Source organism: Acanthopagrus latus, chromosome 1 (assembly GCF_904848185.1).
Source record: "Acanthopagrus latus isolate v.2019 chromosome 1, fAcaLat1.1, whole genome shotgun sequence".
NCBI lineage: Eukaryota > Metazoa > Chordata > Actinopteri > Spariformes > Sparidae > Acanthopagrus > Acanthopagrus latus.
Window position 1 is genome coordinate 3,987,596 of NC_051039.1, and position 23,570 is coordinate 4,011,165.

The window sequence follows — 23,570 nt, forward strand, 5'->3', positions numbered from 1 at the left end:
AGGCCATGCTGAATGAAGTTTATACTGACTACTACTTAAACTTTAAATAGACAGTGATGCAACGAGCAAAGACGTCAGGAAGTCCCAACACCCTGTTTCTAGCTCGCTCTTATTAGAATTAATTTGCAATGCACATAAACCGAAAGCCTTCAATCTAAAAACGATTCTCCAGGTGTCAGTTTTCTATAACATCTTTATTTAAAAGGATTTACAACACAAACTGGCAGCACTTAATTTAAATGGCATCTTTTTTTCCACCCTCAGTTTTTTTTTTTTTTTGCATACATACGCACATAAATCCTGCATCCCTTCAGGAACACAACTTGCGAGTAAAACAAAATGTCAACGAAACAAAAAAGGGGGAAATATTCTGACAGTTCAGTGAGTCGGACGAGGCAGGAAGGAGAAAACAGCCGTCTCACTGTGAGGCAATAAAACCACGTAGTTATCCTTCAAATATGAACCCAACACCAGGAATTAAACTGTAACAAAATGTGGCGAGTCAATTTGAGTTTAGTTCAATTGTGATCAGTGGTTTAATTTAGATTATCTTGTTAGAGACAATATGAAATGATGTGTATTAGTTCTCTTCAGCAACACTACAATGTTTCTGTGTCATGGTTTATCTGGTGAGTGAAGTCAAAACCGAATCAGGTACAAATATCTACAAATCGAATAATCCAAAAACGTTTTCTCTTATCGTATGAAAGTAAACTCGACACTCGTCAGTAGTTGACCTGCGCAGGTTAGAAATTTTTGAGGCCACATTCACATTAATTTAGAGTACAAAGACAATGTGCAGACTTAAATATGTTCTTACTTGGCTTTTTGACATTTAAAGGTGTGAAACATGTTTGAGTTTTTTTTTTTTGCATTAAAGCAGTAAAAAACAGTGGACAAGAGTATCATCTTCTGGATTTTTGTTGTATCAAAACAGAAATGTGTGCTTATGCCTCATTGGCAGAAGAGAATTCCTAGAAAACAGACCTGGTGACTTCACAACAGCTTGCACAACATGACAAAGCAATTTTTTGCTTTTTTTGTGGGGGGACGAGGGTATTTTGGATCTCTTTACTCTCGGCTGCGTGAACAGCATGTTGTAAAACTGCAACACTGGCTAAAAAAAAAAATAGGTGGGAGAACGATGATAAAATGACCTTTTCTATAACAGGATTAAAGTTGAGCCGTGGGAGATCAAACGGATGAGAGGCTGCTGCTCTTCATCTGCGAGGGGATGTTACATGACAGGTGAACAGAGCGGTTAAGTGGCCACGAGTTCACGAGAGGAAACTGGCAACACAGGCCTCCAAACCCAAACAACTGTTGCACCAGTGAAGCAAATCCTCAGAGGGCGATTTTTCAGGGAACTTTTAGTACCATCCAACAGAACAGTCGGGTAAACTGACATCACATCTGCTCGTCTCGTCACAGAACATGAACACACATTAGGTTGGCATCAATTCCCTTTCAGTTCAATCAACTCTTAATGCAAATTCAAACTGCCAAGACTCTCTCATAATGAGAAAAAATAAAATACTGCTCCTCAACTACTCAACACAGTAATAAGTGGACTTCAACCATGATGCCATTGTGGGAAAAAGTTGCTGTTATGAGCAGGATGTGAACAGCGGATGTAGAATGAAGAAGACGAGAACAAAATGAGGCTGTGGAGGGTCGGGAAAGTGACAGGTTGCCTCTGCGGGCTGGGGAAAAAAAAAAGACAGTTAATGCTATAAGAGAAGTTCTGATGAACTACAAATAAGATGGACACCCCCCACACTTGTTTTAAAATAGAAGAAATTATATAATGTCACCTACAAAATTGCTAACTAAATAAAACCTCATCACATCTTCACCCGCCCAATAAACCCCAGTATAAATCAAATTGACCTGATGTGGAAAATAATTCTTATGATTGAAAACGGTTGAATTCTGACTTTATATTAAAACACCCACATGAAGTCAGTCATTGTAAAACACCACCAGAGGGCCACGCTGTCACTTTCCCTCCCTGTCGAGGAGATGAGGAGAAACTAAAGGTGGTGTTTATTTTAATTTTTCTTTTTAGGCTGTGCCCGCTGCTCCTGCAGGCACGGCTGTAGAGATGGGTGCAGCGTTCAGGCCTTTCCCTCGATGCCTCTGGCCGCCTCTCCTACGTCCTCCACCTCCTGACTTGAGCTGTGGACAGACAGGAAACACCACAGTGAGCCGACTTTCACGTTATATCAAGTTTCGAAGAAGACAGTTGATCAAACTGGTTGATCCACAACAGTTCAGATGTTTAAACGGTGCATTTCTGAGGTACAGGGCTGCATTCCTCACTTAGAAAGGTTAGGAGAGAAAGGAAAAGTTTCTCCTAGAGGAAGGAATAAAATGAAAAAGGTGAGTCACAAAAACACGTTTAGTGGAAATAAAAGAAGGAAAGCTGCCTTCATATAGCTTCAATTAAGTGTCGGAATAACATTTATAATGCAACAATTTCTTTCTTCCTAAAAGTTATAGTTCTTAAGATTAAATTGTACTAGAGGCTAAAACTGGCAGCACTTTACTTTGAAAGTTTTTCTTAAATTTACTAAGTGTAAGAACTATGTCTGACATTTAGCAGGTTTGGTCTCCACTATTATACAGTGCTGCATTGCATTTGTTTTCAGAGGGCAACTTTAAAATATTCTGAAAATCCTTAATGAAGTAAACACATGACACAGTGTAAAACAAAACACAATGTGATCATGTTGCTAATCCTTTTTGACATTTACTCAATTGAAATCAGTACAAAGAGGATATTTTTTTAAAAGATATTTTTGTAAATATATGCTTATTCTGAATCTGATGCAACAATACGATTTTAAACAAGCTGTGGCAGGGGAAAGAAAAAAACTAGAAGCCTTGGGAACACTTGGTAAAGACGCTGTTGGTAAATAGAGTTTGTTTGTGGAAGATTACATTCTCTTTTTAATTCTACACAGCTTCTTTAAAAAGGTAAAAGAGTGACACAAAGTAAACTTTGCTTTAGTGCAGTACACTACAGAGCTTCTACAAAGCTTCTTTCCTCCGGCTGGGAGTCTATCCTCAGCACTCCACCATAAAAAATAGTTCTAATTCTATGACTCACACCAAGATAAGTTTTAATCCCAGCCGGTGACAGACATTAAGGATATTATAATATTACAGATATAGCCGGTCTTCTACTCTTTAACATCTAGAGAGAACTAAATTATTAAGACTTCAAATTAAAGTACTGTAAGTAATATGCACAGTCAGGGAAAAGGGGAGAAACATTATCCAGCAAGAACTATAAATTGATCTCTTTTAAAAAAGGAGAGCACCTCATCTGTTTCTAAATCAAAAAAAAAAAAAAAAAAACCCAGTTCAGTAACTTCAGCAACGAAGCATTTAATTGCCAAGAAGTGCAAGCTGCTCTGTGACCAGCAGTAAAACACTGCAGTCGTACTGGAGCAGCTTCCAGGTGAGGCTCTTTAAAAACCCTGCACACAAATCAGACCGTACCGAAAAGGAGTTGGCATGCTCAGGGAAAAAAAACAAAACAAAGCAAAAAAAAAAAACATTAGCTCATAAAGTTTAGGGGGGAAGAAACCAACAACAAAACAACATCCAAGACTAAGAAGACAGGGAAGCTTGTTACGACTCCCACAGCCTGCGCAGACTTCTTTACCTTGTTTTCTTTGTTGCCATCTTTACACAGAGCCTCCTCCTCTGCCACTGTCTGACGCAGCATGCCAAGACAGGGAGAGGGAGAGAGGAACGCAACAGAGACAAGTAGAAAAGCCAAGTGTTAAAAGTTGAGCAAGTTTAGCATGAAGGGCATGAGGATCGGAGGGGCAATGAGGAGGCGAGTAAATAAAGAATGATGAGGGATACAGGTGTAACCTTACAGGAGGGGTAAAGCAAGATATCATGAGCACGCTGAGGAGGATATTGAGAAAAGATTTGGTGGAATGGGAGGAAGAAAAGTGTGAAACACAAAAGATAAAAGGAGAGAGGGACATTAACTGGCAAATGTAAAGAGTCAAAAGCAGGAAGAAAAGGAAATGTGGCATTTCAAAATAGTAGCATCAACATTCTGTTTCAGACATAAACAACAAAAAAAATCCTCATTACATCATTCAACGATAATATCAGTTTTTTTTTCTTTTATAGCAGTACAAAACGGTGATTAATCCAACAATGCTTACATCACAATCCTGAGGCCACACTACAGACAAGTGTTTAAAGTTTAAAAGACTGCTGAAATATTGATGGAGGGCAGGACAGATACACATCAGTTCACTGTACGGGGAATGAAAAGCCAGCAGGCCAACGTCAGTGTTAACTTCTCTAACACTCTCATATTAATGTTAACTTCTCCAACTGGCTTAAGTCAACAGTAGCTTCTCCAATAGGCTTATTTCAGTGTTAGCTTCTCCAACAGGCTCACATCAATATTGACTTTTCCAAAAGGCTATATCATTGTTAGCTTTTTTTTTTTTTAAACTGTCTGACAACAGTGTTAGCTTCCCCAACAGTTACGCTTTGAGTAGTCTTTCAATCGTTTGCATGTAACTGCCATACAGACCTAACAGTGGTGCTGTCATTTTTGATTTTTCAATCTAAGACAGCGTCAATGCCGTCCTAATTTAAGACTCCTGACTCTAATTCATAACCTAAGATAAGACTTAGTTTTTTCAGATCTCAGACTTTGTTTCTGTAATGAGGCTCCAGGATACATACAACACAAGATGTCTAACTTAATACACATTATAAAGGCTCACTGAGCTTGGATTTACTCACCGGTAGCTGTGTTGTGTTGGGACTCGGCGGCCGTGCTGTTGATCCCGCCTCCTCATTGGCTGCCGTGCCTTCTTTAGAAGTCTTCTTAATGCCCAGCATCTTGGCCTGCTGGGCCTTAGCTGCCTGGGTGTTCACTGACTGGAGAAGCTGGAAACACAAACACAGCCGGTGTCAGTTGACCCGGTCCGGTCCTACAATGAAATACAGACATTATTGTCAGCTCCAGTACCTTTGTGATGGTGCCCACAGCTTTGGTGCGTCCCTCCCTGAAGACCAGTTTCTGGTCACAGTGCAGGTACTCGGGGGTCTTGATGAAGCGGAAGTGGACTGAGGCCTTGTCCCCTGTCCGTAGGCAGTCTCTGTTCATGGTCAGGATGGTGGCTGTCTGCCTGATGCTGCCACAGTGAACTGTTGTGACAGAGAGAGTGTGACCCAGTTACTCTTGGTTGGAATGTTTCAGGGTCACCAGATGGATTTTATGGGTTCTTGCTTTAGCCAGACTCTTAAGTGCAACAATCAGATTTAAGGGAATTTCCCGGCGGTGCCACTCACCCATGGCCTGGTATCTAGGGGATATCGTGGTGGGGTGGTGCAGGACCAGAATTTCAGCCTCAAACTCCCAGGTGGCCTGTGGCATCAGCTTCGGGGACACCATCACCATGCCTTTCCTTATAGATGAACGTTTGATCTGAGACACGGAGAGAGAACGCACAAATAAAAACAGCAGGAGCAGAAGTGAGAAATGAGGCTCGGAAGGTTGATGAAGCCAAACTCAAATTAGAGACAGAACTACCTACACCCACATGCCAGGATTTGCATGCATTATAAAACCGATAATAATGTTAGGAAACTAATTCATATGCACATCACACCCAAAACTTTAAAAATAATTATCCTTTTCAGAAGTTTTTGAAAACTTTACTTTGTCTGGCTGTCTATGAGCAGTTTTTGTAATAGTTCAAAATCAATGACAAGTTTTGTCTTGGCACCGATTAGGACTGTAACTAATGATTTTTATTGATTAATCATTAAGTCTACAAAATGTCCAAAAAAAAAAAAATTGCTTCTTTTGTCCAACCAACAGTCCAACTTGCTTCCAACTTCTGATTGAAGTTGGAGGCAGAAAATGTCTGAGAAGGACTGAAAGAATGACTTAATTACTTTCATTTCATTTTCCTTCCATCCCCTAATTGATTAACTGACTGACTGTTGCAAACCTTTTTCAGGGCGAAGGACGCCGTCTGGCCGCCGCGGACCTCTCTGACAGGCATCCTCTTGCGGTGGATGGATTTAACAGCGATGGGGATGAAGGTGCCCAGTGGGTCCGGGCCTAAGAGTAGTGTGTCGTTGAGTCGGATCATCCCACGTAACGTAGTTCCTGAAACGACTGTGCCCACACCCTGTCAAAGAAGGTCAACAATGAGTCTCAAGAGTTTACTTCCCTTTTGCCTCTGTGGTCATCTGCAGACAGTCTCTATCAGTCTGAGCCTTCAGGCGTATAGTTCTCTACATATTATGTTTGTACAATGAGGATTTCCTACTTGGAAGAATAAATATAAAAACAGTTCTAGCTATGACACTTCACACCTTATCATGATTTTTCACAGCCACAGTCTTCTTATTTTTAGAAGATATTATTAGGGGTTTCCACAACTCTGTCAACTGCTTTCATTCAAACAGCATTTAAAGAAAACAATCTTTTTCATTTGAATACAGCGAAAGGTGTAAAAATGCAGAGAGCGTGCTGCTGTTTATATTCTACACTGCTGATAGAAGCAGTGACCATCTGTGCTCATATTTACACGCAGCCTTTTTGGACAGTGAAAGCACAGATTCTCTTCAGTGTCTCTTTTCAAAGACACTTCACATGACACACCGCGCCTGAGAGACAAACTGGCTTTTATATCAGTCGTAACCTGCAACAGCAGAGACTCTTAACTGTTGTTCCCCCTCAGGGCCTGACTTCAACATTTAGACCACTGTCAACTATTCTGTTTGGTCTCGTCCACTCTCATGTTCTTCAATAGGAAAAGCAAGACAAGAAAAAAGTGAGACTGTGCAAGGAAATAAAAATAAAACATATCTAACATCCACCAGTGCACAGCTGAGTGTGCGTGTGTTTTATTTCATACCGGTACTGAGTATGTGTCGTCTATCTGGAACTCAGCAGGCTCGTCGTTGTTGAAGTTGGTCCTCGAGGACAGGAGGTTGAGGAACATCTTCAGCAGGTCCATGTTCTCCCCCGTCACATTTGAGATTTGAAAAATGGGACACATCCTGTGGAGAGGGAGGGAGTCATGAGGAGGAGGAGGAAAGCATGGCTGTTAATTAAGATCCTCATCAACTCAGTGCTGTAATTACAAGACAAAAACAGCACAAATACAGAAATTACAAGCTGTGACTTCAGGGCCAAGTGTCAGCGAGCTCACCCCAAAATAAAAATTATATACTTTTCCTGTGATGTTATTTGTCAACCAAGATTGTTTTGGCGCGAGTTGTGCAGTTTTGGAGATATAAAATACACATTAGAATAAACTCAACAGCAAAATCTTCAGAATTCATGACCCACAGAACTTGCTGCCATCTACTCAAGGACACTATTAATGTCTGACACTGTCAGGAGCACGAGCCTCTTCTTCGTGACTCGGTCACTCACATTTCAATATTCTACATTGATAAATAACACTACAGGTATGTATTTCTAGTTTTGGGGTGAACTGTCCCTTTAAGAGTGGACCCTTCCATTCTGAGGGCTCGTTACAGTGCTCATTATCCTCAGAGACGCTGTGTGCTTCAGACATTTTTTATATACGACTGAAGTGAAAATTGAAGGGTATCTTTCTTTTCTCATTTTAAAAATCGTGCATTATGTGACATCTGTGTGTTATCTGTCACAGGGTATTTTTAGCTGCACCACATGTTCAAGCCGAGCCTGGAAGAACTGGTTTCAACTACTATTTATCTCGTAAGTGCAATGAGCTGCAAAATTCACTGCAATCCCTCAGCCCTCCTCCTCCTCCCTTTTCTTTGCCGGTACCTCTCAGAGCTGAAGTTGGAGGCTGTGACGATGACATCATCCTTGTTCTGGACCAACACAGGGATTTTCCGGCAGCCTGGTGACTTTAATAACCTCTGTAATAATTTTAGCGTCTCTGTGGATACACACACACGCGGACAGATTCACACAAAATAAGTCACGAGTGTAAATTTAAAAAAAACAAACACAGCTGACACAATGTCTGGGAAACACTACACAAGTGAACAGACTGCAGATATATTAAAGATTATGCTTCAGGAGTTGGATTCAAGGAGACAGATTAGTCCTTTATTAGACATTCATTTCTAACTTCCTAATTTATATGGTAATTATTAAGCATATGTATAGAAGAAGTTAGCGTCTATATATACACACAGAATATGAACTTCAACCACAGCTTATCTTATTTTATCAGGTGTTGGATGGAGATGTGATGCTAGTAATTAAAGACTTCTTTGGGGGTCTGTGATTTGAATTGTAAGTGCGCAGTGTCTCCGTACCTTGTAGGATGTTGGCTGGACACATGTCTATCTTGGTAACCACTACAAACACAGGCACGTTGAGGGCGAGGGCCAGCCCCAGATGCTCTTTGGTCATGCCAACGATGCCAGCGTTACTGCCAACCTGAAGGATAACAGCAGAGGAGCAGGGAAACAGAAGGGGTTGAAAATTGAAAATGACGAAAGCGCTGAGGCGAGCACACAAACGTGCACTAACCAAAAGCTGTCCACTCTCTCACCATGAGCATGCAGAAGTCGGGCAGGTGTCCAGTCATGCCGAAGACAGTGGTTTTGAGGTACTTCTCGTGGCCGGCCAGGTCGATGAAGGTGATGACTTTTGAGGATTTCTCACAGATCTTGGTCCAGTCTAGGCCGCCACCATGACTGTCTGGCTTGTTCACCACCTAAAGGAGCAGAAGCAGATGGAGAAAAAAAGACTTGACATGAAGTTCACATTACAACCAAACTGTGCAAACTTAGCTATTAACTAGCAATATCATTAAACATTATACGGCCCAAACATTGCCTCTATCCAATCGCTGTTCTTGATAGAAAGTACTTAGAGGTCTTGAAACTTATAAGGATGGGTGCAATCACTTTCTTCTTTTTGCTCTTGCTGTGCTCATTAACTGCTCGTACATTAGGTCCTGATCAATAACAGAAGCCCACCTGTCCCTCCTGGTCAAAGCCCAGGATATCGTTGCCCACACTGCTGGTCCTGCCGCTCTCCATTTCATGTTTGTGTCTGAAGAGCTTCTGGCGAGCGAATCCTCTGCCATTGTCCAGCTCACCGTGGGTTAAAACCCCCAACAGAGTGCTCTTCCCCGCGTCCACGTTCCCTACCACCGCCACTCTGGAGACAAGACGAAGAACTTGAATAGCCAGATGGATTCATTTAACTTTTAATTTGCATGTTTTTCTTCTAAAAGGAACATGCCCCCTGAGCCCCAAGTGCAAAGTCCACCACCCATAGTTTCTCAAACTCCTGTAGGAGACACTAAGGTACACATCCTCTCTCTGCCTGCAAATCGATTTCACTGAGCCCTGTACCTGGTTTTTGGTGTGTTTTTTTGTTCCTATCTGTTCCTGTTCTTGTATTTTTTATTGTTTTATTTTAACAGGGTATTGCAGCGTGGTAAATGTAACAAATACAACAAAGAACAGATAGTGCCAACAGCAGCAAATGGGAATCCTATTTATTTTCCCCATGTCTGATCATTTTCTCTAAACGCTACCTGACTTCCAAGAAATCCTGCTCGCCCACACGCCGGCGGATGAGGTAGTCTTGAATCTTTCCGCCAGTGTCTGTCCTCTCCCTCAGCCAGATCAGGTCAGCCTCGATCTGTTCACATAGCGACTTCACCGTGGCCACCGACGCCTCCAAGTCCTTATCGTCCAGACCGTAGTCACCTCCATCTAAACAGGGAGGAGGAAGAGGTGGAGGTTAAGAAGGAGCACCAAAGAGAAACTAAGGGTGGACAAAAAGAGAGAGTGGGTAATGTTATAATATACATCTCCTACTCCATGCACGCTTTTATAAGGAGTGCCACCGCCTCAGGTTCTGTTCAGACCACATCAGGGAGCTGTGTGCGAGGCTGTGCTATGGTGTGGGAAAAACTGGGGGGAGAATCATCATTTAGTTCGTGAACTCCGGCTGGTTGAGCTTCCAGCCTGGCAGCTAAAAGTCGTCCTGGGAGGCTTTCTCCATCCACAGCAAGTTTGCAAATAAATCTACATCCATTGCTGTTGTGGTCGCCTGGCAGCACAATTTTGTTTGAGGCACAAAGCAACACAATAGAAACTCTGAGCTGTTTGGCAGGCCTCTGAATGTTCGAGCACATGTGGTTTTTTTTCGGCCTTTGTGAACATTTCTTTTTCACCCTGACACAGAACATGTCACGTCAATCAGCACTTACACCATCCTACTGAAGTTCATTTCTTATATTTACAGTGTATACATTTTGTGTAAACAGCAACAACAAAACTATTACCAGCATATGTGATTTACAACTGCAGCGAGATGTCGGGTGGCATTTCTCCTCAAGTCCATTCTGTTCTATTTCCTAATGTTTCTATTTCTCACCAGCATTCCCTGTGGTCTGGTACAACACAGCCTAAACACACTACCCACACTCAAAACTAATGAGAGGACTGGTGTTTTTTTTTGTTTTTTGTTTTTTGCCTCATCGCCTGATTTGGTCTTAATGAGTCCCAACAGAGCAGAGAGCATATACTTGGCAAATGTCAGGGCTATCGTAAGGCCTCGCCCTGGGAATGTCAGTAATTGGTATATGACAGGGTGGTGACCAGGAGGACAAATACCACACTGGAGGTAGACTTTGCAGAAGAAAGGAGGAAATAAACAAGTGGTTTAAGGGAGAGAATGGAGTAGGTGTGGATATGAGAAAACCTCACACATCAGGTTGACAACACCTATCAAACAGAAGCAGATAGCTTCAGGCACAATCGCACAACAACAGACGTGGAGATTTTGCCACGGGTTGCTAAATACAGATACACTTTCTTGTGTAAATGTACATTTCCAAAGAACTACAAGAGGTGTATGTTCAGTCAGGGAATTTTACACCAGGCCTGAAATCCATACTTGTTACTTTATGATTGAAGAAGTTCACTGCTGCTTCTCCCTACTGGTTATACTAGACTGAGAAACGGAATCCACACCAGCGAGTCAGACAGACATGAACTGATGAACTACTGACAGTCACAGTGCTGAGCAGGGAGAAAATGACACCCTTTCACACATGCACTTTGACCGCCTCCCTCAATAGGCCACACAGGTCACACATGTTGCTGTAACAGGCAAAAATAGCCGTGGTTGCCAACAAAAGACCTCAACAAGACAAATGGGGTTAGCTGGCTGGGAGGACACACCAGGCCACAGCTGAAATAAGTGATGGCTCTGCTACTACACACTGGTGACTTGGCCTTTCCCTAAATATACACCGAAAATACTACTTTCCCCAGCTACTTACACACACCTAAAACAATATCGTCCATTGCCTTGTAAACACAATATTCAAGCTCCATTATCCCTATCTCCCAGGTAACTTTTGCCCTGGTTTTCCCCTGCTGAAAATTTAGACAATCTCCTCTAGAAATCTATCTGGTAAAAATGTTAAAAGTCTTTGGTGCCATCTATAGGATGTGTCCACAACACACACACACACACACACACACACACAACAGATGACAAAAAGGATTATATTCTTCGCCAAACTAAATTACTGTCCTCTCAGTGATACAGGGTATAATATAACAAGACATCTTCACAGCGGAACTTGACAACATGAAGCCCAAAATAAAACAATTTTTTCTTCCAGATGCTGACGGATCATTTAATCCCTTGACTTGTCACAAATACTGTATTTGGCAAAACTTGTGATGATATAAAAAAATCTTCATGCGAGTTTAAATCTGAGTTTAAATTTTTAGAAAACAAATTTTATTATCAATCAACTGCCGTACTTTCAGCTATAGTACATTTTTGTTTTGCCTGTCAATAATCATATGATGAGATTTAATTATGTTTTTATTTCAGTAAACAACCCCAAAAATAAGGATGCTGTATTAAACATGAATCAATCAGAATGCATTCATCTGCAAGTTAAGTTGTGTTTGCTGGTTTTTGCGGTTTCATGACATCGTAATATCCTTCATACAATCATGAAATCTGCTTGTGAAAGTCTTTGGAGGATGGCCCAACCCAATCATGATACTGTCACCTGCCCGCAATGAACTTGTCGACCAGTGAAATGTTCCACACAGGTGTTTTATGAGCGCTTCACAACTTTCCCCGTCTTTTATTGCCCTGTCCCACCTTGTTTGAAATGTGACGCTGCTGTCAAATTCAGAATACACATATTTACAAGTCTCAGTAAAGTTGATGAGGTAAAAAAATAAATGTACTGTCTTAGTACAGTTTTCAGGCAAATTATCACATTCTACAGTTTATACGAAGAGAATTCAGAGCAACATCTCGTTGTCATCATTTTGAAAAAAAGATGTTGAATATATTTGTCACTGTTATCATTTGGGAATTTAACACCAGTGTAATGTGGAAACACTAACAGCTACTGTAAACGTTGGAAGGCCTGGAGGCATCAGCTATCAGTAATGGTCTGACCAGAGCTGAGTGCAAACGAACCGGGTGTTTGAGGACAACACACACTTCACTGTTTAAACTTCTGAAACGACCAACAGAATTATCTTTGCCCTACTTTTCACACGTGCATTTCCCTCTTTCTCACTGTGCAGGAGGAAAAATTATTAATACAACCACATGTGGAAATTTGTCAGTTCAGTGCTCCAGACATAAAGCAAATACCTTCCAGCCCATCACTCTCTGAATCCTCCACTTGTGATGTTGATGCTGAATTTGAATGTTGCAACAACATCAACGATTCATCCCTTGGTCTAAGGGAAGTCTGGTCAAATGTCTCGGTCAACAAAACAAACAAAATTTCGGAAGCTTCAGAGCAAAAAAGGGTCACAGCAACATTATGTAAAACAACATAAATAGCTGTGGACATTAAACAAAATGAGATGGCTCCATACATCTTGTCTGGTGTAATCCAAAATCCCAGAATGATTTGAAAAGTTTTTGAGCAGAAGTCTTCACTGTAGCTGCTATGATTAACGCGCTGTCTGAAGTGGGTGTGCAAGCTCCACACGACAAGGGTGTAAATAATGTCTTTTCCAAAATCAATGTGTGCTTCCAGAGACTTGGACTATGCCGGACTAGCTGTTGTTTTTACATTTTAAAACAAGTCCCCATCTACTTCAGCTGTTCAGGAGAACACTGCAGTGCTGTTCTGCTCCGGACATATTTCGTTGAATACAAAACCTACCACAACTTTCCATCGCCATTATGGGAGTGAGTAGACGATGGTTGAATTTTCATATGTGGGTGAACTTTTAACCACAGGGTGCACGATAATAAGTCGCCCTCACCTGAACCCATCCCGACCACATAGATTGTCTCTCCACAGCCTTCATCTATCCGCTCCCTTAGGTGTCGTAGTAATGAATCGTACTGTTCCCCTGTTGGACTCACGAGGACCGCCTGTGAAGTGAGACACAGGGAAGGGAACAACAGGGACATAGGTATAAAATGTTGTCAAACAAAAACAAGCGAGTCAAACAGGTCTTGTTGAGGTTGTGTGTTTAAGACAACCACACACTACTGACAAATCGTTTTGTTGTTTTTTATTATTATTATTATTTCATGGCTTCCTGCTCTGCAAATCATTCAATAACTGTGACAGTGTTCTGACAATCTAGTGACACAAGCTGCTCCTGCAACCTTTGCACATACAGCAGATGTACAGCTGGGTAACCTGCCAGCTGGCCGCTCACACACGCAGAGCAATATACGTGTCACTTTCTGCTGTTTTGTACAGTCTGCACTAAATGCGCTGTGTCAAGCTCACATGCGACATGGATCGTGTAAAGTCACTGCACAACATTCGTTCGCTGAGTCAAAACGAGCCGCTGCTCGGCTGGAACGTCTCAGAAATTAAACGTTTCTGGGTGCAATTTACAGTGAGGCCCACCTTGCTGCTTAAGTCTAGATGATCCGCGGACTCGCCGTTAGTACCCTCGCCGTCTTCAGAGCCCTCTTCGCCGCATGGATCGTCGACACATCCCCGGTCCGGTGCAAACATACAAGCGGGCACTACGGACTCTGCTGCTGGTAGTGCACCCGGGCATAGCGCTGGTTCTGCCGTCGCTAACGACGCCATTTCTAGAAAGAGAAAAAAATAAAAAATAACGCAAAATAAATCAACTTGCTTGTCTTCTTTGCCTGGCAACACTAGCTAACCTTTAAGTTAGCCATTAGCACAATACAGAAAGTTAGGTTGAATATCACAGCCAGCTAGCTAATGCTAATCAAACATCGAACTTGCTGTTATAACATGTATCAATCTTAAAATACAGAATAAAACAAATATATATCCATAGCCGTAAACTATCAACTACATTTTTTTTCTCATTTCTCGGTCACATTAATGATCAGCACGGACAACTTAGCGACATAATTACATATCTAATGCAATGAAAGCTTACCAGAAGTTGCTAACTAGCAGACAAGCTAACTTAGTTGTTTATTCCCGTTAGCCTCGGTTTCTGTGCACCGACTGTAAGGACACGCCCATCACAGAATGGAGGCAGGGGATTGGCTACAGTACTAGCAGCCACGCCTACTGTGTTGAAGCCCAGCATACATCAGCGTGTTGCTGGAGTGAGACCCTGACCTACTTCCAGTCTCACACACACTGTGACATAATAATGATATATTAATTGAAAGTGAGAATAAAACATTAATGGGTTCCTCTGTCAATTTGTTTATTTTCCCAAAACCTCTTCTCTTTTGTTGTTGTTCTCCAAGTAATTTTAATCAGTCAGGTGGTAGAATTTGTTTGATTTTCATAAATCATGTTTTTTCTAGTACAGTAAAGGGATTATCGATTAATCTGAGCTGTTTTCTGTTTTCCTTTTTCTTAAAAAAAAGAAAACAAATCTGTTTAAAAAAAAAGAGTAATGTGTAATTTTATATCATACTAACATACAATAAATGTTCAATAAATGATTTTGTCCAGTCGATTTTTGGAGTTTTGTGTAAAATGATGTCAAATTGGCTTCTTTTCCTCTCCTTTTTTTGTGTTGTCCTAATGCACTTAAAGGAACTAAACACGTGTATACCAAAACATTTGTAATTGCAACACTTTTCTGGGAGAAATTGTGCATTTTCTGGAAAAGTTCCTGGGGTGCCAATACTTTCGTCCATGACTGTATATGCACATGTCCCATATCTGCCATCTAAATATCAATACACATGTTGAATTCCGCCTCCTTCTCATATACAGACATATTGTATCAGTAATGTTATTTTTACAGTTTTTCTACATATTTGTATATATTTCATACGTTTCTTCTTAAGTAGCTTTTCATGGCGCATATTCCAAGCTAGAAATTCTTCTTGGGGTAATTAAGCCTCTTTTCTCACACACATTGTAAACCCAGGGTTAGTCTAGGACCAGGTTTATATGATTCACACTGTACTATACAACGCCTTTTGTCACTGTCTGTTGGAACACACAACTAATGGTAGCACCACAAACTCTGTGCTAACTCTGCCCCTGAGCAAGGCCAGTAAGCCCTGGGCTAAAGTCGAGATAAGACCACTTTGGAACATGCCAACTGTGTTTCTTTGAGGGATTACATGAATAATTGAGAGTAAGAATTATAACAGGGACTGTGAAATTAACTAAATGTCGCTTAAAACTGGGTTGTCAAATGCAACAGTGTCAAAATAAAGGTCAGCGCAACAATATGATCAACCCATAAGTGTAGAACTTGTCATTAGTAAATGAATAGCCAGTTACTGAAGTTAGTTCTGAAGACAGCCTGACTTTCCTTTCCTGGATTTTTTTTTTTTATATGAAATCAATTTGAGGCAAGCAAACCATGTGAATATGTGTCTCCTACTTCAAATGTCTATTCTTGGCAGGTGGTTTCACTCCAAAACTACAACCAACATCCCAAAAATCAGAATAGTTTTTTCATTCAGGGGCAAATATCCTTTTTTCTTCACACCCTTTTCCCATTGGCTGCCTCCTTCCCCCAGCGTCAGCAGGTATATATAAACCACTCACCTGCCTGCAGAGCTTTGTCACTGGAGGCACAACCCACTGAAGACAGCCAAGATGGTAAGTGTTGTGAAGTGATTCATGTGATATCTCCTCATCCTCCTCATGGACAGATATCTGCAGTAAGGAATAATAACATAATGAATGCAGTGTTTCTCAGTTACTTCAACTTTTTACAACCATATTTCATGATCTGATTTTAACATCTAATGTGTCTCATTGGATTTTATAAAACACACGCATAAAATAGATACCGTATGTGTTGATTTAAACAACAATTAAACAGACATTAACATTTCAAATGTATGGGTGGGTGTATTTGCAAGGTGGAAGTGAAAAAGCAAACATTATCTTTTCTCAGCCTTTAAAACTGATTCACCAGGTTTGTGAAGGATCTGATGGCGTCATTTTCAAGGCATAGCAGCATTAACACCTTTCTGATTTACTGAGGTATTGTTTCTGTCTGTTAATTGTTAACCTTCGTTCAAGGAACACAGGAATTCTTCTCACTTTTTGCCCAGGAGATAACTAACTAACTTGTGTGTCTCAGTGGTTAACTCACAGTAGAAAGTCCTGTTCCTCTCTGATTCCTGTCAGACATGCATGTTTTTTGTAAGATACTATACAATCACCTGGGAAAAAAAAGAAGACAAGCAGTGTGTTGGGATATTACCTGAATAGTTATGAATAGTTGGATGACTCCCATTAATGCAGGGATTCATAAAGTTAATTAACTGCACCCGTCAGTCAATGATAAGCCAGAAATTATGTGATATAGGGAATAACTTAAAGCATGATAACAGAATAAAGTGTGTGTGGCAGACTGAGGTATCTGTGGGAGTGGTACAGGTATATACGGGTCAGGATGTTGAGCTTAATGTGTAACCATCAGGTGACATTCAGCATGTAGATAAATGGGCCCGTAGTGACTGGAATTTATTGCTTCATTGATTAGTTAAACTGTGAAGAAAGTTCCTGGTACGACAAGAGTTTTGCTTTTTTCAGTCGTGTTGTATTTGGTTGTCATATAGGCACACACACATTTTAAAGAGGTGTGTAAGTGCTACCTGTCTAACGTCTGCAGCTCGATTGTGCCATAAGTTCCACGTTGGAAGCGTGGGCGTCTTTTTATGGTTTTACTGTCTCTATATGACGACCACATGTCAGCGAACAAATACGGCGCCTTCCTGTTTCAGTACTTTATTACAGCTGAGGGGTTCATTGTTCTGCCCTGGTTGATCATCAACAGCTCAGATAAGAACACCCATGATGAGTACTTTCCCCATCAGAACAAACTTTGAACACGATCATGTCTATGTGCCTCTCAAATAGTCGTAAATTATGAGACAAAGTGTTTTCATTAACAAGGATTAGAGCTTAAGTTGTCCTGAAACCAAAAAGACAATAAGCTTTGCAAATTATCATGATAAATTCACAAGTTAACTCGCTCGTCAGTAGAATTAGTAACCACCTTGAAGCTCTGAATGTTACTCATCCATCCATGTATTCAAATCATCTCCCTTCATTTCCTCTCTGTCATTTCCTACTTCCTTTTTTTTTTTTTTTCCCTAGAAAATCAGGGACATGACATTCAAGGAGGGGCATGAGTTCAAGGTCCGCATCAAGCCCAAAGACGACTGCAACACGTAAGTTCTCCTGAGAGAACTCTGTGAAAATATTCCCGCTCAGTTGCATCAATTGTTGTCGCATCTGATACGGAAGAAGTCGATGATTTGTACTGAGATAAAGGTTAATATTTCATCCATCACTTCCCCCTTTTTCATTGCCTTCTCTCGACCCCTGCGTTCCTCTGCCCCGTTGCAGCTTCGCCATCAACATCGGCCATGACGCTGACAACATTGCGATGCACTTCAACGCCCGTTTCGATTTCGGCGGTGACGAGAACACCATCGTCTACAACTCCAAGTCCGGGGGCGACTGGGGTGAAGAGATCCGTGAATCAAATTTCCCCTTCCAGCGCGGAGAGGAGTGCAAGGTGTGTTGGGAGGCCGTGAAAATGTTTGACAATTGTCCGATTACATCTGATACCAAACAGCTGCGAGCATATATTCAAATACAAGGTCACTCTTTAACCTTGAGTTTACAATGAGACAATGCACATTTTGCTAAATATCAATCTCTGTCTTCACATGGACAACAGAGCGCTGCAGGGATGTGTTTTTGTAGGCTAATCCCAGGAGTTAGCATTGCCCTGCGCAAAAGCTGATGGGATTCATCCACTGGCTTTTGGATTATTGCAGCAACTAAATCCTGCATCACTTAATTACAACATAATGGCAGACACTACAATAGTGGTGGGACAAGAAGAGACAACACAGCAGTATCTATCTAAACTTAGATAAACCACTAAAATTCATGGGCTGATTTTATTGTTGTCAGTTCAACTTTTCATTTGTAAGAGGAAGTACAAGTTACTTCTCACAGAAGTTATACAGTCTCACAGTTATCAGTTATCAAGATGAGCGACAGAAACAGAAATTGATCTGCTTTAAATAGTTCTTGAATTATTACCATTACTTTAATGATCTGTAATCATCCTATTCCAGAGACGACATAAAATCTTTAGTTTACCCACATATGAAATAACCTGGTTTTTTTTTACAGTTGCCTCACTCCTCTTCTGTACAAAGGTGTCTGAGGAATTTGTTACGGTCTCATCTTTGTTTAGACAATAACGGCTCAAAGCTGCTTTTAGATGTGATTACAGTTCACACACAGACCTGAAGAATATGTTTCTGCAGATCACTGGCAAACTACTTTAACTGTATTTATTGAGTTCATTTGACCCAAGTTCAAATTGCATAATGCCTTTTTCCATGAAGAGGTTATTGGTGGGCTTTGTGTGTCTGTTGTTACACTGTTGCATCAAAAGATACTGAGCGACAATCATGACAGGGTTTATAGGCATATAAAACTTAACAGCCGCTGAGAGAGACAGACAGTCTGTCTTTTCATATGTTATCTTAACATTTCAGTGTCTGAAATTAACTGAAACTGTGTTTTCTCAGTTTTACATCAACTTCAACAACGAGCAGTTCTACATCAAACTTCCTGACGGCTCCATGATTAACTTCCCCAACCGGCTGGGAGACGTCAAGTACAAGCACTTCGATGTCAGCGGTGACGCGAGGATCATCGGCATCAAGATCAAGTAGAGGTCCAAACGCTTTCTCAACCCTTTGACTCCCGACCTGACCACCGTTTGTTTTTGTTTTGCTGAAACAGTCTATTTTACATGACAGAGCCCTGCTTATTTATCTTTTCTCCTGCTGAGGCTTATAGAAGAAAAACTAGACATGTTCACCTACACGGAGATGCTGATGTTGTAATAACATGAATTTGCCTCAAGAGGGAACCACACAACATGTTACCCTCATGCTCCTGCTTGATATCCCATCAGTCACTGGGTTTGTTAATAAACGCTGTAGGAAATAAAGGAGTTTCTTCTCTGACTTTATATGCAACATTCATGAAACACAGACATTATATATAAGAAATCTAAAACAAAGATATTATCTATACATCAGTCAATTAAAAAAAAAACACACACACACTTGGAAATTGTTTCTGAGTTTGTCACTGTCAAATACAGAGAGAGAATTTGTGACATTGGTACTTAAAATTCAAGCAAAACATGATGTAATGAAGCCTCTAAAGACAAGATGTCAGCATACATTTAAGACAATTAACCATTTGTCTTGACACAATGAAAATATTGAAAAATGTTGTTAATATGTAGGAACATGTGCTTCAGTTTAGCAAATGCTAGCACCATGGTCTTGAAAATTAAGGCTACAAGTTTTGAATTAAATCCTGAATGCCACACAAACAATAAACACACATGTCTGGATTCAAAGAAAAAAGTAAGGATTTTTCTCTTAACATGTGGAGAAATGTGCTTAAATGCACATGCAAACTCAACATGAACGCACCTGGCAGGCAGGTTCAAACCCCTAAACTATCAACCAACATCACCTCATGTCTAAGCAACTGCAATTTAGCATCCTGTGTGATTGTAGCTGTCTTGAAAAAAAGTTATAACCCTGGAATGTTCTTATTTTAAGCTTAATTTGCTGTGACAAAACAGATCATTGAGCTTTAAATAAGCGTGGAGATAAATGATCAGCATCTGCTCTGTCATTTTAAAGATAAAAAGACAGAAACAGGATATTGCAGAAGGAGGAATAAGGAGGCATAACATGTGACAGAGGTGAGATGAAGTAGATTCATATGGAGTCAATTTGCAGGTGGACTCAAAGAAGCTGCGGCCCGAGGCTGAGGAATGTGGCACGATGCAACCACATTCCCTGGAAGCATATGAAATATCCTTTAGGGTAAAGTGTGAGAGTTTGTGTGTGTGTGTAAGGTGGATGGCAGTGGAAGGAGAGGAAAGGAAATACAATAAGCAGTTTTTCTTTTATTATTTGATTCCATTGTCCAACTATTAGTTTCCTTTCTACAGCAACTGTTCGCTTTGGTGAGTTCTTGTGAATAGTGTTTCTTCCAAAAGTCCCATTTTGTAGCTTTGCCAATGTAAATTTTATTTTATTTTTTTTACTTGGAAAATAGCCCAGATGTCAATAAAAGAGCCCATCAAATGTGTATTTGTCAAGAGAGTAGAACTGGAGATTGTCAAACAGGCAGAACTGACAGGTTTTAACATGCAGGGATTAAAGTTAGAATACACAATTCAGAACACAAATCGAATAAACTAAGCTCTGTTTTCCCTCCTCCCAGAAGATGTGCAAATGCTAATCACTTCCATGTTTTCAAACACCCACCTGCTGTTCTCAATTACTCTGAATCCTCAGCAGGTCTGATAAATGAGCTGGAAATGTGAAACATCACACTGCAAGTTTGTAGAAAGTGCTACTTCAAACAACAAGTCTCTCACAAAAAGGATATTTTTTTTTTTTTTTACAAAATTACTAAACAAAAAGTCCTCCCTCAGACTGATGAGGGTTTTACTAACGTTCTTTCGTTCTAGTGTGCTCGAGTGATTGTTTCATCCCGCTAAAGGTCCTGCAGTGGCGTCGTCATTACTGACCCGGGGTCAGCCCTGCTTGAACCCACGGACTGACCTTTCTGCGCCAAGTAGTCTTTATAGTTCCGGGTCAGAAGAGTGTAAAGAAATGGATTGATGCAGCTGTTCCCATAGGTTAGACACGTGACAAAGAAGTTGACGTAATTATGAGCAGCGGGAGACAAAGCTTTGAGGGACTCAGGAGAGAACAGTTTGGCTAGCTGCCACCCCCAGAAAGGCAAGAAACACGCCCAGTAGGCCACCACGATGCTAAAGATCATCGATATGACCTTTTGTTTGAGTCCTCGCCGTCGGGCAGAGCGGCTGCTTCCTCCTAGGCTAGCCTGCGCTGTCCAGTAGCGCCTGGCGAGCCCCACATACAGCCCCACAATCACCAGTCCAGGAACTAAAACACTTGTAAGAAACAGGACAGTGATATATGCCTTAAAGGCCTCGGGGGTCCAGGTGGGGAAGCAGATCCTCTTAACCAAACCAGCCGCGGTTGGTTTGCCTACCCTGAGTCTGATCATCACCATCATGGGAAGAGTTAGCACGAATGCTATCCCCCAGATAATCCCCGCCACTAACCGTCGTCTGCGGGATGATGACCTGTGTGCGCTGAAGGGCCTAGCAACGGCACGGTAGCGTTCAAGGCTCATGGCGACCAGAATGAAGACACTGGAATGCATGGTGAGGAGGTCGAGACTCAGGAGGATGCGACAGCCGGCCTCGCCAAACAGCCAGTCGTGGGCGAAGTAGGTGCAGACCACGAAGGGGATGGTGGAGAGGTAGAGCAGGTCAGCCAGAGCCAGGTTGATGATGTAGACGTACATGGAACCCGTGCGCCGCAAAGCAGCCGAGCGCGTAACAATGAGTGTGTACGTGTTGCCTGCCACGCCCATGGCACACATGATCATCAGCGTGGCGCCGAGCAGGGACGTCACCCAGAGGCCACCGCTGCCTCCACCACCACCACTTTCCTGGGATCCTCCATCTTCAGCTCCTGGGCTCAGGACAAGTCCCAGCTGTGGAGTGATGGTGGCATTAGGAGTGCAGTTCATTGCAGGTTTACAGATCAGAGGTCAGAGGTCAGGCTCTAATGCTCAAGAGTCGAGTAAAAGAGAGATTTATGGCCGTTGGCTCTTAGTTTAACTGGAAAAAGCTTTCAAAGTCAAACAGTGAGGTGACACACAGATTTAAGTTGTACAGAAAGTCATTTTTAGAAACATATGCAGCACAGTCCAGGTGAAAACAAACATTTCTCCCTGTGCAAGAATTGTTAAAACCTGTACACTGGTGGAGCTAAATCCAAGATATATCATCGGTGAGAGGCAGAGATGACCAAAACAACTGTATTAATCCACAAAGAAGATGTCAGCACGTCTCTGACATGGTCAGCAGCTTCCGTTACTGCGTGGCTGCCTTCAGCTTGCAGCTCTCACCCCCCCAAAAAAGGTCCTCCACACAGCCGTGATCCCATATTTCTCCAAAGTTAACAGCGTAAAAAAGCCTCCGGCAAAGATTTTCACCGTCCATGAAGCCTCAGACGTGAGAGACACTCTTAGTATCAGAGTACAGGGATTTCTCTGTTGGTCCTCAGGCTGAAGTGGATCTGTCAAGGGTCATTTGGGAGCAGCAGAGTGGCACGGTGAGTCAGGACGCTGCCTTTCAACTTCCAAAATCTCTGATAGAAAACTCCCACAGAGCCGAGGCGTGCTTGATCGAGAGACTTCAGCCGGTGACATTTCCGCGGAGAGCCTCCTTACAGGGAGTCATGATGTCACCTTTAATACATGAGAGAAAAAAAATCCACTTTCCCATGTTTTGGACTAAGTCAAACTTCGTCTAGTCTTCTGAGACCTTTGTCTTTATCCAAACGATCCATGCTGACGGCTCACTTCCTCCACGAGCGATGTGATGCATGGCGGTTGAACCTTCAGCCTCCTGTTTTAATGGAAGACTCTTGTGTCTTGTGTTTTTTGGATTTCTCCTGGTCGCAGTCCTCTCTCCCTCCTCTTCTCTCCTCTGTCCTCCCTTTTTCTCACTAGGGTGAAAACTAGCATGGGCCTATAGATTTATGAGGTATTCCTCTCTGGCCTCGAGCTGCTGGTGTGCAGTGTTGTGACACGGGTTCCCCTGGCAGTGGTGGACGTCCACAACCAGCACACGCATGCATAAGCACAACAGCCTTGTATATATATATATATATATATATATATATATATATATATATATATATATATATATATATATATATATATATATATATATAAAGAAAATGTGTTTAATGTTTTCCTTATGAATTTTTCAGCAGCTGAGTTGACGCGAACTTTACACTTCATGCTCTGAATATTTTTCTCTAAAATGAACAGTCTAAACTTTTCTGTTTTGTGGAAGATTCCTGGCTCTGCATTAAATCCAAGTTGGCAGCTCACTGGATTTTAAGATGATGCTGTAGGAGACCTGATAATATTTAGAGACCTGCGTTGGATGAGCTCAGCGTGGAGCAGTGATAATATAATTACAATTTT

The 23,570-nt window shown here is 41.5% G+C and overlaps 3 protein-coding genes across 3 annotated transcripts; 1 reads left to right on the plus strand and 2 right to left on the minus strand.

Moving 5' to 3' along the window:
• Positions 1 to 175: 175 nt before the first annotated feature.
• LOC119031755 (GTP-binding protein 1-like) lies at positions 176 to 14,552 on the minus strand. The gene is made up of 14 exons (XM_037120473.1): positions 14,413 to 14,552; positions 13,899 to 14,089; positions 13,297 to 13,408; positions 9,561 to 9,741; positions 8,995 to 9,178; positions 8,565 to 8,729; positions 8,326 to 8,449; positions 7,826 to 7,940; positions 6,921 to 7,065; positions 6,006 to 6,188; positions 5,341 to 5,476; positions 5,018 to 5,196; positions 4,789 to 4,935; positions 176 to 2,178 (listed from the first exon to the last, which is right to left on the minus strand). The coding sequence occupies exons 2-14, from the start codon at positions 14,085 to 14,087 to the stop codon at positions 2,065 to 2,067; spliced, it is 1,974 nt and encodes a 657-aa protein (XP_036976368.1). The 5' UTR covers positions 14,088 to 14,089; positions 14,413 to 14,552; the 3' UTR covers positions 176 to 2,064.
• Positions 14,553 to 15,979: 1,427 nt separating this feature from the next.
• Positions 15,980 to 19,468, plus strand: lgals2b (lectin, galactoside-binding, soluble, 2b). Its single transcript, XM_037120830.1, has 4 exons — positions 15,980 to 16,055; positions 17,568 to 17,641; positions 17,820 to 17,991; positions 19,025 to 19,468. The coding sequence occupies exons 1-4, from the start codon at positions 16,053 to 16,055 to the stop codon at positions 19,169 to 19,171; spliced, it is 396 nt and encodes a 131-aa protein (XP_036976725.1). The 5' UTR covers positions 15,980 to 16,052; the 3' UTR covers positions 19,172 to 19,468.
• Positions 19,469 to 20,413: 945 nt separating this feature from the next.
• LOC119031895 (urotensin-2 receptor) lies at positions 20,414 to 23,248 on the minus strand. The gene has a single exon (XM_037120712.1). It carries the CDS (start codon positions 22,098 to 22,100, stop codon positions 21,030 to 21,032), a length of 1,071 nt encoding a protein of 356 aa, XP_036976607.1. The 5' UTR covers positions 22,101 to 23,248; the 3' UTR covers positions 20,414 to 21,029.
• Positions 23,249 to 23,570: the final 322 nt, after the last annotated feature.